Source organism: Myotis daubentonii, chromosome 1 (genome assembly GCF_963259705.1).
Source record: "Myotis daubentonii chromosome 1, mMyoDau2.1, whole genome shotgun sequence".
NCBI lineage: Eukaryota > Metazoa > Chordata > Mammalia > Chiroptera > Vespertilionidae > Myotis > Myotis daubentonii.
The window spans coordinates 9660655-9677510 of NC_081840.1; the positions used below are offsets into that span (position 1 = coordinate 9660655).

Below are 16856 nucleotides of genomic sequence, written 5' to 3' on the forward strand. Positions count from 1 at the left end.
AACTTGTTACTTGCCAAGTACTCCATTAAGTGCTTTATACTGATTGACTCATTCAATCCTCAACTTTATTGTTATTCAATGATCATCATTTTGAATAATGAAAAGCTCAAGACCCTTTAGAAACCTAACAATATGAGTTTGGTTAAATGGAACATGGATCTATATGTCCTATAATTAGTACAATAAGATTGAAAGGTATGTATTTACTAACATTTTTAAAAGCTGCTATAATGTAGTAAGTTACAAAAAGCAACAGAAGAGAATGTACAATATACCATTTCCATAATATTAAAAAATTATGTATATCAATATCTACGTGTGTGTACGTATGTAAAAAAAAATCTCTGGTATACAGACTAATAACAGTGGTCATCCCTGGGTGGTGGGATTTTAAATGATACTGATTTTCTGCTTTATACTTTCTGTGTCTTCTGAATTCTTAGTACTGCTGTTTTTACTGCTTGAGAGTCAGGGCCTCATAGGTCTCTGAGATCCCTACATTTAGAAGAGCCCCACGTTTGGTTTAATGCTCTGCTTTCACTGTTCTAAAATTCTAAGTAATTCACGAACAAACCATCCCACTTTTTCATTTTGCACTGTTTCCCTCCTCGCGCGCACCCCCCCCCCCAACCCCCGCCACAGCGCCACGGAGCTTGTCAGAACTGAAGTGTCTCTTTAGCCCTCCCCCCGGAATATGCTGCTCTGCTGGGAGAACTTGCCACTTCATTTTCCTTCCTTCAGGTGGAAGTGAAAAGCAGGCCTTTACCTCTCTTTTTCCATCCTTAGCAGGCCTGTTGTCTCTTTCCCTGGAAGGGGAGAGAGAACCTTAGGGGACAGACCATTTTTCTTCCCCACTAAAGTTTAGCTTCAAGAAGTACCAAAGAAAGTCTTAAAAACATGATCTTATTGTGAAGAAGAAGCAAGGCACCCTGAGTGAAAGAAGTGGAAAGAGTAAGCAGAATTAGACCCACAGGGACTATTGGAATTATTAGATGTGAAATATGATATACATGTTTATATGGTTTTAAAATTCGAGATTTGATAGTAATATTAAGGAACAAGGCATGCTAAAAAAATGACCAGCCGAAACCGGTTTGGCTCAGTGGATAGAGTGTCGGCCTGCGGACTGAAAGGTCCCAGGTTCGATTCTGGTCAAGGGCATGTACCTGGGTTGCGGGCACATCAACCGGTGGGGGATGTGCAGGAGGCAGCTGGTCGATGTTTCTCTCTCATCAACGTTTCTGACTCTCTATCTCTCTCCCTTCCTCTCTGTAAAAAATCAATAAAATATATTTTTTTTAAAAAATGACCAGATTTGAAAAAGAACCAATAGAGCTTCCAGAGTGAAAAAACAATTCAAATTATACATTTAGTAGGTGTTTTACTAGCAACTGAGATATAGTTCAAGAGAGAAAGAGCAAATTGGGAGATGAATTTGAGGAAAGTATGCAGAACATAGAATGGAGAAAAAAGAGATGGCATCTATAAAAGAGATTAAGATAAGATAGACAGTAGCTGAAAATTTACTAAGATTGATTGAACATATGAATTTGCAGGTTTAGGAAATAGAGTGAATCACAAGCAGACAAGTATAAATAAATTATTTTTTTAAATTCTCTCCCAAGGGTATGTTTTTATTGATTTTAGGGAGAGGAAGAGAGAGAGAAACAATTGATATGAGAAACATCCATTGGCTGCATCCCATGTGTGACCCAACCAGGGATCAAATCTCAAATCTAGGTTTATGCCCTAACTGGGAATTGACCCACAACCTTTTGGTGTACAGGATGATGCTCCAACTAACTGAGCTACTAGCCAGGGCTAAAGAAGTTCTTATATAGATACATCATAGAGAAACTGATCAACACCAGAGACAGATACCCTAAAGGTAGCCAGGGAGAAGACTTATTTATGAAGGAGCAATAATTAAATTAATGACATTTTCAACAGTGACCATGAAACCCATAGGAGAGTGGAAGAATATCTGCTAAATGCCCAGACAAAATAACTGTCAATTTAGAATTACATACCCAGCAAAACTTTTCCAGAAGTGAGAGCAAAATAGACATTTTCAGATATACAAAAGCTGGGTGTGTTTTTTACCAGTAGGTCCTCATTAAAATTTTTTTCTAAAAGATATAGGGAGAAGAAAAGTGATCTCAGGAGAGTTTCTGAGATGCAGAAAGGATTCATGAGCAAAGAAAATCTAAATAATATTGTCTGTGTGAAAGCATGGTTGTAATGTCGAAATTGTGGTGGTAAACGTAGCAAACTGAAATATTAGACAAAAGTAGCATATAATTTTGTATATGATAGGAGTGATGTTCTGAGATAGTGTTCCTCAAGCTTTATCATGCACATGAAACTTGAATGTGTAAATTACCACACTGATTGAAAAAGAATAAAATACCTGAACAGTCCTATAACTCTTAAAGAAATTGGTCAGTAAGCAAGTCTTTCTAATAGAAAAACACTTGATACAGTTTTAAGAGTGAGTTCTGCCAAACATTAGAGACATAGATCATTTTAATCTTCTACAAACTCAGAGAACAGAAAAAGTTGGATTATCTCCTCCAATTTATTGTATGAGGCCAGTAGTATAACCTTGATTCCAAAAAACAGGTAAAGAGAGTGTGAGGAAGGAATATTATAGGCCAGTTAAATATAAAATTTGTAAAATCAAACCTCGTGTGTATTTTCTTTCCACACATTGGGGCTCTGTCTCATTATCTGCCTCAACTTTTTGAGTGGTTTGATCACAGGTCTTAAAGGTAATTCTTTAAAGGTGAGGAAAGAGTTTACCAATAACATTTTACTTTTGTATTTCCATTTTATGCTTCTCTGCTGTTCTATATATAATTGGTGTACTGTTAGCCATGGATCCTGCTCTTCCTCTTTGTCAGCTTCAATATACTTGCTTAAAGACGATGGGATAATTATGAAATGTCACTGTAGGTATTCCTATATTTAAAATCACAGTTTCGATGACTAAATGGAGTAGGTGGAAACTTTTATTATGAATATAATAAAATATTAATTTTTATTCAAAATTTCACCACTAATCTTCAGTTTCATTACCTTTTTAAGATAATTTTTTACAGCACTGTTAGAATAATAGAAGTCTTTGTGTCATGTCAGGTTTTCTGTGGAAGTGAAACTGAAAACACTTCTGATAAATTGATTTTTATAAATTTTACACTAGAAAAATGCTATTCATCCAATATCTTGAAGACTTTGTGGAATATTGGAATAGAAAAGGTTTACTTTTTGATGTGATACATGCATGTAATATTCATGAAAAAAATTGTCTTTTACTCAGTATTGATTTATTTATCTTGTTTCTTTTGGTCTATCACTAATTGGTTGATCAGTTTTCTAAGAAAGAGACTTGGAAATAATTTTTGATCCTTCTCTATTTTGACCTTTTTTATTTTGTTTTCCACAGAATCCTATTTTTTTCCCATCAAAATGATCCTTAGAATAACCTTTTCTTTTCTGTCCCTAGTGCCATCAACTCATATTACCTTATATGTGCATTGTTTTTATTGTTCTCTTAACTGCTCTGCCTTCCTGCAAGTTTTCTCTTCCATTTTATATACTTTATACATATCCTGTCATAAAATAACTAGGGGCCCGGTGCACGAAATTCGTGCACTGGGTGTCTGTGGGGCGGGGAGTGTCCCTCAGCCCAGCCTGCCCCCTCTCACATACTGGGAACCCTCAGGCGTTGACCCCCATCACCCTCCAATAGCAGGATCGGCCCCTTGCCCAGGCCTGATGCCTCGGCCAGAGGCACAGACCCCCATCACCCTCCAATCGCCTGATCGGCCCCTTGCCCAGGCCTGACACCTCCACCAGAGGCATAGACCCCCATCACCCTCCGATCGCCTGATCGGCCCCTTGCCCAGGCCTGACGCCTCCGCCAGAGGTGTCAGGCTTGGACAGGGGACCCCCATCTCTCCCTGATCACTGGCTCTGGCCCCCGCCCAGGCCTGAGGCCTCTGGCCCAGGAATCATGCCTGGGCAGGGGACCCCCATCTCCCTCTGATCGCTTGCTCCACCCCCCTCCCAAGCCTGACCCCTCTGACCCAGGCTTCAGGCCTGGGCAAGGGGACCATCATTTCCCCCCAATCCCCGGCTCCGCCCCCCGCCCAGGCCTGATGCCTCGGCCAGAGGAGTTGACCCTCATCACCCTCCGATCACCAATCACCGGATCGGCCCCTTGACCAGGCCTGAGGCCTCCGGCAGAGGTGTCAGGCCTGGGCAGGGGACCCCCAGCTCCCCGCGGTTGCAGGCTCCGCCCCTGCCCAGGCCTAACGCCTCTGGCCTAGGTGTCCAGCCCGGGCAGCGGGGACCCGCAGCTGCAGCGGCCCCGCGATCGTGGGCTCCGCTTTAGGCCCAGGCAAGGGACCCCTAGCTCCCGGGACTGCCAGCTTCGACCGTGCCCAGCTCCCATCGCTGGCTCCACCCCTACTTCCTGCTATCACTGGCCAGGGCAGCAAAGGCGCCTGATTCTCCGATCATGGCTGGGGGGCAGGGCAAAGGCGGCCCCAGGGCCGCCTTTGCCCTGCCCCCCAGCTCTTAGCTCCCCCCTGGGTTTCTGATCACTGTCAGTGGCAGGGGGCTTCTTCCTGCTTTCCCTTTCGCCTCCCTGCATTGTGCCTACATATGCAAATTAACCGCCATCTTGTTGGCAGTTAACTGCCAATCTTAGTTGGCAGTTTACTGCCAATCATAGCTGGCAGTTAACTGCCAATCATAGTTGGCAGTTAACTGCCAATCATAGTTGGCAGTTAATTTGCATATAGCCCTGATTAGCCAATGAAAAGGGTATCGTCGTACGCCAATTACCATTTTTCTCTTTTATTAGATAGGATATGCAGCCACATTAAAACTCAACATTATTGCTCTATTCTCCAGTTTTCAGAACTTAGAGTGCCATTTTTTTCCCAGTTAATTCTTCAAGTCCAAAATCTTTTTTTTTTTTTTTTTTTTTTTTGTTAATCCTCACCTGAGGATATTTTTCCCCTGATTTTTAGGGAGAGTGGAAGAGAGAAGGAAAGACAGAGAGAAACATCGATGTGAGAGAAACACATTGATTGGTTGCCTCCTGCATGAGCCCCAACCAGGGCCCGGGCCGGAGAGGAGTCTGCAACCAAGGTACGTGCCCTGGACCCGAATCGATCCCAGGAGGGGACTCTCTATCCACTGAGCGAAACTGGATAGGGCAAGTCCAAAATCTTATTATAGATTCTTATATTTTTAGAGAGGAAGGAAGAGAGAGAAATATCGATGTGAGAGCGAAAAATTGATGGGCTGCCTCCTGCACCCCCACCTTCCGGGGATTGACCCCACAACTCCTGGCATGTATGTGCCTTGACTGGGAATAGAACTGGCAACCTTTTGATGCATTGGTTGGATGACGCCCAACCAATGGAGCCACACCGGCCAGGGCTCAAGTCCAAATTCTTGCCTTGCTTTCGGGCTTAGCTCTGTTTTCTCCTGTCTTTTCTCGTTACCATCATATTCTGCTTACTTTCTAGTTCAGTTAATTTTCCTCACTCTCCTCCAGTTATGTGTACTTTCCCACCCTCTGATGCCCAGCCTTGTCTTGTTCCCTCATTTTCATGCTCCTCCTTTCTGCCTGTCCAGATCCTGCCCAGATTGCTTCATTCTCTGAATTGTGCCACTGAAGCTCTTTTGTAGAAAATGCAGCACTGCCCTGGTCAGTGTGGCTCAGCTGGTTGGGCTTGGTCCTGTGCACTGAAAAGTTGCCAGTTCTATTCCTGGTCAGGGCACATGCCCGGGTTTTAGGGCTTGATCCCCAGTAGGGACGTGTAGGAGGCAGAGCAGGTATCTGCAATTGCTCTTACATTGGTGTTCGTTTCTCTCCTCTTCCTTCTTCTCTCTAAAAATCAATTTAAAAAATTTGTTTTTAAAAGAAACGCAGCACTGAGTGGTTCTCTGAATTTTCCTTCACATCTGCTATTTTTCTTCCAGATGGTAAGCGCTTAAGATCACCCCTGTATATTTTTCCAACCCTATTGCCCTGCCCCATTCCCATATCCGTAACAGTATGAAGTATAAGTCTACCAAGTATATAATTTATGCTCTGTCTCTAGCGTTATTCTTGCGGTTGATACTTCCACATCCAGGAAATGTCTTTGGTTCATATTTTAGAATTATTTTGTTTCATGATGAAATTTTGGATTATTTGTGGGAACAACAATTCTATTTTTATTTCTGCAGCTTTCTTTTGACCATTTTTCTTTCTTTGAGACATCTAAGTATAGAAGAAGTCTTTAAACATACCCATTGTGTGCATTATTACTAATCCTAATGCTTAATGAAATGGAGCATGAAGTTCTCAGCTAAAAGAACTTAGTATTGTCTTTGAATTTTTTTTATTCATCATACATGATCCATACTTTGGAGATCTTTAGTCATTATGACAAAAAGATAAAATTTGCCCTGTGACTGTAAAGGGGCAGCGAGGTTGATTTCTCCTCCCAATTTTGGTTGTGAGGTACTTGGGTATTGAGGATGACTTAGAAGTCTCAGGTTTGAATCTTGACATTATCATTGCCTACTTGCCTTCCTTGAAAAATCAAATGAACTCTGTGAGCCTAAATCCCTATTGGTATAATTTAATAATACCTATCTCACAATGTTGTTATAAGATTTTGTTTTGTTTTGTTTTAATATATTCTATTGGTTTTTTACAGAGAGGAAGGGAGAAGGATAGAGAGTTAGAAGCTTTGATGAGAGAGAAACATTGATCAGCTGCCTCCTGCACACCTCCTACTGGGGATGTGCCTGCAACCAAGGCACATGCCCTTGACCGGAATCGAACCTGGGACCTTTCGGTCCACAGGCTGATGCTCTATCCACTGAGCCAAACCAGTTAGGACTTTATTTCTAATAATAAAAATCTAACAAATAAAAAATGTCTTATAAATGACATGTTGAAATTTTATTATAATTTCTAAGAAGTTGATTTATGAGTTATCTTAAAAATAACATGTCAAATGAAAATATTTTTTTTCTTATTCTTTGTCGTCTCTTAACTATTCAAACATTTTAGGTTGTTAACCTTTTTGTATTTTGGGTTAACAGTATTATGCTAAAATATACATAAAATGAATAATAAAGCATTTAGATTGCTTGACACATAATAAATGCAATGTAAACTTTAGCTATTTATATAGCTGTAAGGGAAAGAAGCCATGTTTCTAAAAGAGCTAATATAGCCCTAGCTGGTTTGGCTCAGTGGATAGAGCGTCAGCCTGTGGAATGAAGGGTCCCAGGTTTGATTCTGGCCAAGGGCACATGTCCGGGTTGCGAGCTCGATCCCCAGTAGAGGGCGTGCAAGGGGCAACCGATCAATGATTCTCATCATTGATGTTTCTCTCTCTCCCTCTCCCTTCCTCTCTGAAATCAATAAAAAAAAATATATTTAAAAAAATAAAAGAGCTAATATAATGCATGACCAAGGCCTCAGATTAGCTTAATATGTAAGTGAATATCATTTCTTAGCAAATATTTTATTAGCCTGAAATATATCCAGCAGGAGGGAAATACAGCCATCAAAAGATCTTCCAGGTTTCAGGCTGGTCTCTCCTAATCCCTTCTCCACACCACAGCCAGAGTGATCTTTTTAAGGATCCTTCTTAAGTGCATGTCACTTCTCTATTTAAAACCTTTCAGTCCATTCCCATTGCTGTTGGAATTCATTCTTTCATAAATATTTATTAAGAGGCAAGTACTGTTTTTGGTACTGAGATAGAGTATTGAGCATTTAAAATATATGTATTACATCAAAACTTGCAGGTTGGATAATATTAACCTGGTCTTTGTTTAACATAGAATTATTTCTGGGTTTATGAAACCTTTGCAGAACATAGAAATTCAAAATGCCATGCCTCCTGTCATGTCTGATGAGCAGTAACCATTTGTGCCTCAGTCCCTGGTGCCCTCATAAGAAGGTCACTTTTTCCTTATCATATAGGGGTTGTTGTTTTGTTTTTTTGTCACCTAATCTACAGCAGATCTTGCAAGCTGTTCTGTGGAAATACTTGTCTAGTAGACTCTCTGGTGGGTTGCTCAGCCCAGCCTTGAGGGCCATCTTCCAAATGTTCTCTTTACTCATTGGTCCCAGACTCTATGAAAAGCATCCTCGATAGGACACCCTTTTAAAAATGTTTTTGTTCTTACTGCAAACTTTTCAAAAACCATTGTATTTATTAAATAAGACGTAATTCTAGTTCTCCTGGTAACTTGCCACTAGAGGGTGCTAGACAATGCACTAGGCAACTTAAAGACAGCTACTTTTTGGTGATGGAAAAAACTTTGGTTGAGTTATGTAAATGTAGAAGACTGTTTTAAAAAAGTATGATGACTTAGTCATCATTTGTCATTTTATTCTCTTAGGTGTTTGGAAAGTATCCCTATTAAAAATAGTACCTTTAAAAGCATGTATTCATTAAATTGTCAAAATTGTCATTCAAAAGTGTTTATAACTTTGCATTTGTGCATACCCACTATACCCTATGCTTCAGTGTGAGCCTACAGTGTGTATGGAAGTCAGAGAGGTTAAATGTTTGTGATGTTTTATGCCAAAATCAAAAGGTGATTCCATATGATGATGTTGGTTGACATGGTCTCCCTACTGTAAATTCAGTTCAGTGTATTACTGAATTGGTCACTAGAAGCCAAGCCTGGGACAGGGTTGTGGTTATTGCAGGAATCAGAGCAGGGGAAGAGCCTAAGCAGCACGTGGTCTCAGCTGGGGTCTAGGTTCAGCCTGAACCTATGGAAAGTTTTGGAGCAAGAGTGAGGAGGCAAGCCTTTTGTACCCATGTTAGTCATTGGCTGCAGGCTGCTTGGCTGGGGTGGGGTAGGGAATGGTGGCTGTAACCTCTCAGGTGAGGCTGTGAAGAGGACAGCTGTGGCGATTAGAAGCAGTATGGGTGCACCAGCCTTGGCAGGGCACCATTTGCATCTATTACGGATGGTCATTAACCCTGGCCATTAAGACATAACTGTTTAGCTAGGCAAACAGCTTAGTTAGATATAACCAGAGGATGATTTATGAATGTGCTTCTTAGTAGTCCTTATTTCCTTGTTTTCCTGTATTTTCTTTTAGTAACGTCTTCTGGTGATCAGATCCAGGGGTAGTCATTTCCAAGTGTGGACCTCATAGTGGGACACCATTTCCTTTGTGGCTTTTTCTTCTTTCCTGCTGGACTGGAATCTTTAGTTTTCAAGTCATTTGAGGTTGGGGTTAAGAAATGGCCTATGGTTTACGTGGATCATTCATATGGAGAAAGTCAGGAATTGACCATAGCTAATATGTAAATACATGCAATTATGAGCTGGGTTAATGGATGTGGTGTTTTGGTGTTTTCTCTGAAATTTAAAAAGTGCTTATCTAGAAGATTTTTATGCAATCAGTCTTTGAATATTCAAGCTAATGCAATATTGAATCCATAGATAGTTAATCCTGTAACAATTTTTTTTAAATTTTCAACCTTCTTCATACTAAATCCTTTTTTAGAAGCTGTTACTCTTCATGAGAAAATATACTGATTTGTGTTCCTGATTAAGTTGTACAACTAATTTTGATCGTTAAAGTAGTTAAGCAAATGAGTCCAGTGGCCCTTGGTTAATTTAGAAACTAAAATCGGATTAAATCTAGAATGTTGGTACTTTTATTATGTGATTTCCCAGTCTTCATTATTATATATCTTAGAGGATGTGCAATGGCCTACCTTAGTCTCTTTCACAAAAATTACTGCCCACTATTTCATATGAGTTTACTATGTCTGGTTTGTTTACTTAAAGCATCTATTTACTTAATCAAGCATATTTTGCATTCACATCTTTTTCTTATATATTAGAGGATTAATCTGTTGTAATCATTCTACTTTTATTAATATTAGAAATTTTGTTTTTATGGTTTTACAAATCCTAGCAAATTGGCTAAAAAAAATAGTTATATTAAATGCCTCAAATTCTCCTTTTTTTTGTTTTAAAATTATGTTGAAATATTTAGTTTAATTGGTACTTTTTAATATTTGGAATTTAGTTTCTAATTAAGATATCTGTTGTGTAAAGGAATTTAGGAATTAATGCTTCGGTTTGATAATCTGTAAAGTCAAGTACATTTTATTTTAAATGTGTTTTGAAATTTACTCATTTTCAAAGATACTTAGTAGCATTTTCAAAGATAGGGGAGGAAAAGGAACCTAAAAAAATAAAAAGAAGAGAAAGTGAAATAGATGTAGACACCTAGAATGAGATAGTTGTTAGTGAGTCTTAAATTTAACTCTGAGGCTAAGAAGAGGTGAATATAAAGGAAAATTCTTTAGTCTATATAATATATATATTTTAAAGGAAAGGCATATGAATTCTTCTAGAACAGTGGCTTTCAAGCTTTTCTGACTGTTACCCATTGGATGAAATAGGTACAGTTTATTATGGCAATTCAGTATGTGTATGTATGTGTATAGAATACAGACACATAAAACTTTTTCCACTGACACTTACATAGTGTTTATTATCTGCTAAGCCTTATTGTAGATGTCTATATTAATTTATTTAATTCCCAAAACAATGGTGTAGGAACTGTTACTGTACCTAATGAAGAAATTGAGACCATCACCTTAGCTATTTTGCCCAAGGTCACACAGTTTCTAAATAGCACATCTAGGATTCAAATCCAGGCAGTCTGGCACCAGTCTATTTTTAGCCATTATCCTATACTGCCCTCTTTTTTTTCCTCCCATGTGCTCAGATTTGTTCATATTCATATGTACATATACATGTGCATACATCTATTTATATATATAAAAGACTAAGCGACCGAACGACTGAATGACTGGTTGCTATGATGTGCCCTGACCACCAGGGGGCAGACGCTCAATGCAGGAGCTGCCCCCTAGTTGTCAGTGCTGCGCTCCCATAGCCAACCTCCCGTGGCCCCTCCCCCCAGCCAGCCAACCTCCCATGGCCCTTCACCCCTCCCTCGCCCCCTGCCAACCTTCCACGGCCCTGATTGGCCCTGATCACTGGCCAGGCTGAGGGACACCACCCGTGCACGAATTTGTGCACCGAATCTCGTGTGTGTGTGTGTGTGTGTATGTATATATCAACACTAATAAAAGAGAAAAATGGTAATCGGCGTACGAGCTACCCTTTTCATTGGCTAATCAGGGCTATATGCAAATTAACTGCCAACTAAGATTGGCAGTTAACTGCCAACAAGATGGCGGTTAATTTGCATATGTAGGCACAATGCAGGGTGGCGAAAGGGAAAGCAGGAAGAAGCCCCCTGCCACTGACAGTGATCAGAAACCCAGGGGGGAGCTAAGAGCTGGGGGGCAGGGCAAAGGCGGCCCTGGGGCCTCCTTTGCCCTGCCCCCCAGCCATGATCGGAGAATCAGGTGCCTTTGCCGCCCTGGCCAGTGATAGCAGGAAGTGGGGTGGAGCCAGCGATGGGAGCTGGACACGATCAAAGCTGGCAGTCTCAGGAGCTAGGGGTCCCTTGCCTGGGCCTAAAGCGGAGCCCACGATCGCGGTTTCCCCTGCAGCTGCAGGTCCCCGCTGCCCGGGCCGGACGCCTAGGCCAGAGGCGTCAGGCCTGGGCAAGGGGCCGATCCTGCGATTGGAGGGTGATGGGGGTCAACGCCTGAGGGCTCCCAGTATGTGAGAGGGGGCAGGCTGGGCTGAGGGACACTCCCCTCCACACACACCCAGTGCACGAATTTCGTGCACCGGGCCCCTAGTATATATATATATGAGACAAATATCATTAAACACTTTTAGTATATTCTGTTCTATTTTAGTTTTTAAAATGCTGGTTGGAACCACTAAAATTAATAACATCATCCACTGTTGGGTCATGGCCCACAGTTTGAAAAAACTGGTCTACAGAGACTTTAACAAGCACTACGGTTATAAAAAGGCTCCTATAGTATGGACATTAAATACTATGAGAACAGCATTTTTTTACAAAAGATCCAGAGATATTCTTGAAAAAAACTAATTTTACTTTATGTAGTCTCTTTAAAAAGTGTCACACAGATTAAACCTCAATGTAGAGTCTTTCTGAGTAAAGTCTTACTTAGCTACCCCTGTTGTCCCAGGAAGGTGCTCCCTGTTGGTCTGTCTGTACACAGGGTAGCTTGTAGAGAATCACTGGGATGGAGAGCAGTGTTGCTGGGGTCTAATTAATCCGATGTTTCAGATGAGTCTTTTAAGTTCCAGGTTATGGTCAGTTTCACCATTGAACTCTCTGTATTGATTGTGTGGCAGTATCTCTGGGATGAGCTGCTTCATGGAAAATCCTTTCAAGGGTGGTGGTTTTACACGGGCTTGATATATGCTATTCCAGCATTACTTCCATACATGTTCAGCTGGTCTGTTAACAAGGATACCAGTTACCAAGGGCAGGACAAGTGAAATGTAGGGTTCCGGGGGTGTATTTCTTGTTTGGTTTCATTTCTGACACTGATGTCTTGCACTGAATGAAATTCTACGAGGGAAGATGGAGGAGAAGCAGGTGGATTGATTGTCAGTGCTCAGGACATACCACATGTGGAAAGATAGAAATCTTTCCCCAGGTTAAATTATATATGAGGAAAGGGATGTGACCAGGCATTCTAATTCATTCTCACATAATGTGGCAGATTAGAAAGCAGTGGCCATATATGGATGTCACTATGTTATTTTCCTGTTCTAACATGGAGACAGCTAGGGTTCCTGAGTTCACTTTCACCTGGAAACATTGCCAAGAACCATATTTAATACACAAATTAAGAGGCGTTACTTCACAAAAGCTCATTGTTCCTTCCCTAAAGGGAAAGAATTGGCTAGCAATAGCTCTGTACTGTGGACCTGCATTGCTAGTTTCTTCACCTTTGTGTCAAAATTGTCAGCTGAGAAGAGAGTATTTGGCTCTATGTTTACAGAGCTGTTTCTTTGGCCTTTTCCTATTTGTTAGCTTGTTGTTTTTTGTTTTTGTTTTTCATGCATTCAACATTGAGTTTCCATGATTTGCCAGCTTCAGTGTTACTTGCTAATGATACAAAATGGGTAAAATCAGACAAGTCCATAATTTTGTGGAATTTACAGTCCAGTAGAAGTTAGATAATGAAGCAATCATGCAAACTAATGTTTCTGATAATTTCTGTGAGAGAGAACGCATGGTGTTATGAGAGCATAAAATTAGGGGACTTGTACTACTAGTCTGGGAAGTCAGGAAGCTGGTTGGCTGAAGAAGTTAGCTCAATGAGATGGTGAGAAGGTGGAGAGAGGGTAGGTAGAAGCCAGATAGATTAAATTATATTAGGGATTCTCTTTAAGAGCAATAGGAAATCAACTGTTTTGAGCTAGAAGGGTTATTTTAGTATTAGTATCATTTTTAATCCTCATCCAAGGACATGAGAGAGAGAGAGAGAGAGAGAGAGAGAGAGAGAGAGAGAGAGAAATCGACATGAGAGAAACATTGATCAGTTGCCTTCCATACATGCCCCCACTGGGGACTGAACCTGCAACCCATGTGTGTGCTTAGGAATTGAACCGGCAACCTTTTGGTGCACAGGACGATACTCAACCAACTGAGCCACTCTGCTGGACAGGAAGGGTTATATTTTTATCAACAATTTAGATGACAGCACAAAAAGGTATATTTGCCAGATTGAGGGGGAAAGCAAGCTGAGAGGCACAGCTAGTATGGTTGATGGCTGAGTCAACCTTTAACAAGACTGCAGTTATCTGGAAGGATGAGAGGGGGCTGAATTTCAGCAGTGATGAATATGAATGATCCTTTTGTTAGTGCAAACTCTCATATGACATGATTGGTACTTGTGGTTAATCAAGAATGTTGGGTAAAATGGAAAAATATTTGTAAAGGTTATATATAAATACATACTTCGAACATGCTACCTTTCACTTAAAATGGATAAATACATATTCACTTGCCAGTCTTTGGATGTAGGCACAACACTTGTTCTTCAAGGCTAGGTTTTTAAATGATGGTTTATTTTGCATAAACCGCATTAAAATTAAGTTTTGGATTCTTTAAAGTGGACTGAGAACCAGACACATTTGAAGTAATCTGAGTGCAAAATTCTTTTAGATTTTCATAATCCCCCCTCAAGCCTTTTATAGTTGTTTGACCCACACCTAACTTTTCAGCGGTTCTTTTGAAGTATCTTGCTTTTATCTAGTTCATCCAAAGTATTCAACCTCATTTTTCTCTTTTCTTTCACATTTACATTTCAGTGGTTATGTAATATTTAGTTAAATTATAATAAGAATAACGTATGCAGCAGGCATAAACGGGCAGGGCAGTGAGTATCAGTGACTGATCTGAAGCAGATGACTGAACCACATGGGAACAGAAGTGCACTGTGAGCTAGTTATAGGCATTCAGTGTGTGGCGGTGTCTTACAGAGGGAGAAGGGAGCATCAGTCCTGGAGATTGGAATTTAGGTTGGGTGCTGTGTATGTGGGACACACAAAAGCCCCAAACCTGTTGAAGACTTTCTCCTGAGTTTGTAAGTGGCTGCTCCATGGAAGATAAACACTTCATTATAAAGTTTTTTACCTTCATTTCAATATTCTGAACAGATGAACTCTTTCACTTTTATACTTTAGGTTAATTTGTTAGGGTTGTGTTTTTCTCTCTTGGTTCACTTCTGACTTATTAAATCTCAATCTGTAATTATTTTATTTGTAACGAGGCGAGACAAACATTTTGTGAACTTTTTCTGTATTCCAGAATGTGTTCATGGTGCTGATTTTATTACAGTCCAGAGTAACTGATGTCCAGTATTTGTGAGGGATTATTTTTTTATTGACTTATGGTGAACATGGTCTCTGGCATAACACTTCCTACGTTTGAATTGGTTCTGCCACTTCTTATCCAAGCCTTTGGGCCAGTTCCTTGAGTATACTGAAAGCACAGCATTGGCTGTTCTGAGGATTACATGAATCTATACATGGAATATGTTTGTACCCAGCCTGGTATAGACAAGTCCTTAGTAAGTGACGGTTTTCCTGCTTCTCAGGAGTATTACATTTACTGATCCATTCTAGGTCATGTGTCTGCACTAAATACTTCCTGAAGCACTGAACTGCATAACATCCAGCGTACAAGAGCCCTTCCTTTAAAGCTCTCTTATTCTAATGGGCGGATTGGAGCAGAATTATGTGCTCAGTACTGGAGGGGTGTGGGCAGAGCGGGGATCACAACTCAGGCTCCAGAGCGGTCTCATTAAAAGGTTTAACTTCAAAAGCAGGATTGGGCTTAGCCATCCCAGGAGATGTTTGCATTTTTAAAAGGGAAGAGCATTTATTATACCTTACAGGGATGAATTGGGGACCTACCCCTTCCCTCTCAGGGTATTTTTGCCCGCCCTTCCTCCTTCCTCCTCCCACCTCTCCTGCCCTCTCCCCCCTTCTCTAAACAAATGCAGGTACCTGCTCGGCGCAAGAGGCACAGTGCCCATAGGGCCCCATTTCCTCACCTAGAGGAGTGGCACCACACAAAGAGATGTGCCCAGCTGAGCCCTTACTTAGGGAAAATGTGGTGAGGTTGACCTAGTAAACTGTAAATTACTGCCCAGAGATGTAGAGGGGCCTCTTCAGTATTGCTTGCAATTTAAGATATTTTAATGTTTGTTTTTAAACCCGAAGATCTCTTTTGTTTATATAATGTCAGTCTGTATTGCTTTAGACTTTTAAAACGAGTGTAGAGGAGTACTTGAGGCACTTGGGTGTGTGTGTGTGTGTGTGTGTGTGTGTGTGTGTGTGTGTGTATGAGATCTCATTAAGAACTGTTTTTATTCATTTACATCAGTAGCAAAACCTAGAGGATTTAGCTGAGGTATAAAGTGTCCTAGTTGTCCCAGAATTGGATTGTGGTTAATTGACCATAATAACAGCTAGTTTCCTAGAGCTAAAAATATTGAGGAGAGAATAACAGTAACAGTGAAAGCATAACTTTGTCAGCAGTGGTTAGATATGTAAATACTGAGTGTTAGACTTAGAAACATGTTTGGCATAAAATTTAAGAAATCTATCTGAGAACTACTTGAAACAGTACTAGAGATACTTTTTTATTCAAAGCGTGCTTTTTGTGCATCGTAACTTTCAACTTCCAATAACTTATCATTCTGCCTATGTAGCGTTTTAATTGTTGTTGTTTTTCTTCAGCATATGGAAAAGTATTTCTAGTTCGTAAAATAAGTGGTCATGATGCTGGAAAGCTGTATGCCATGAAGGTTTTGAAAAAGGCAACAATAGTTCAAAAGGCCAAAACCACAGAGCACACGCGGACGGAGCGACAGGTCCTGGAGCACATCAGGCAGTCGCCGTTTTTGGTGACGTTGCACTATGCCTTCCAGACAGAAACCAAACTTCATCTCATTTTAGGTAAGTCATCAGACTTTTTACAGAAACACTTTATTGGGGAGGGAAATCTTGTGTTGTAATGAGTCACAGGGTAGCATATTTCAAACTTAGAAGAAACAAGTATTTTAACTGTCATTTTTCTCTTTGTGGTGGCATTTCCGTGAACATCATGAGTTGCTCTGGTTTGGGACCTCCCGGCCTGCAGGAATGTTACTTCCGTTTCACACTCCTTTACTAATCTTAGGAAACACTTGAGCCATCTGCCTCCCTGGGCAGTGAGCTGTGAAGTGGGCCACAGTGTCTGCTTCAGGAGTTCTCAGGGATGTACTGGTTTGGACTGATATTCATGGAAATCAGTAATTGGGAAAAATAAAAAAGAAAGAAAAGGAGATACCCAGTCACCCCTTGGATCACTCCCATTTCCACCCACCGGCACT

At 40.7% G+C, this 16856-nt stretch overlaps 1 protein-coding gene across 4 annotated transcripts in view; it reads left to right on the forward strand.

The window, feature by feature from the left end:
* Positions 1 to 16856, forward strand: part of RPS6KA5 (ribosomal protein S6 kinase A5) — a 129559-nt gene that overhangs the window by 34227 nt on the left and 78476 nt on the right. For all 4 annotated transcript variants that reach the window (XM_059688137.1, XM_059688130.1, XM_059688150.1 and 1 more), the window contains exon 3: positions 16222 to 16440. In XM_059688137.1, coding sequence (XP_059544120.1) covers positions 16222 to 16440 — 219 coding nt within the window. The remainder of the gene's footprint in view (positions 1 to 16221; positions 16441 to 16856) is intronic.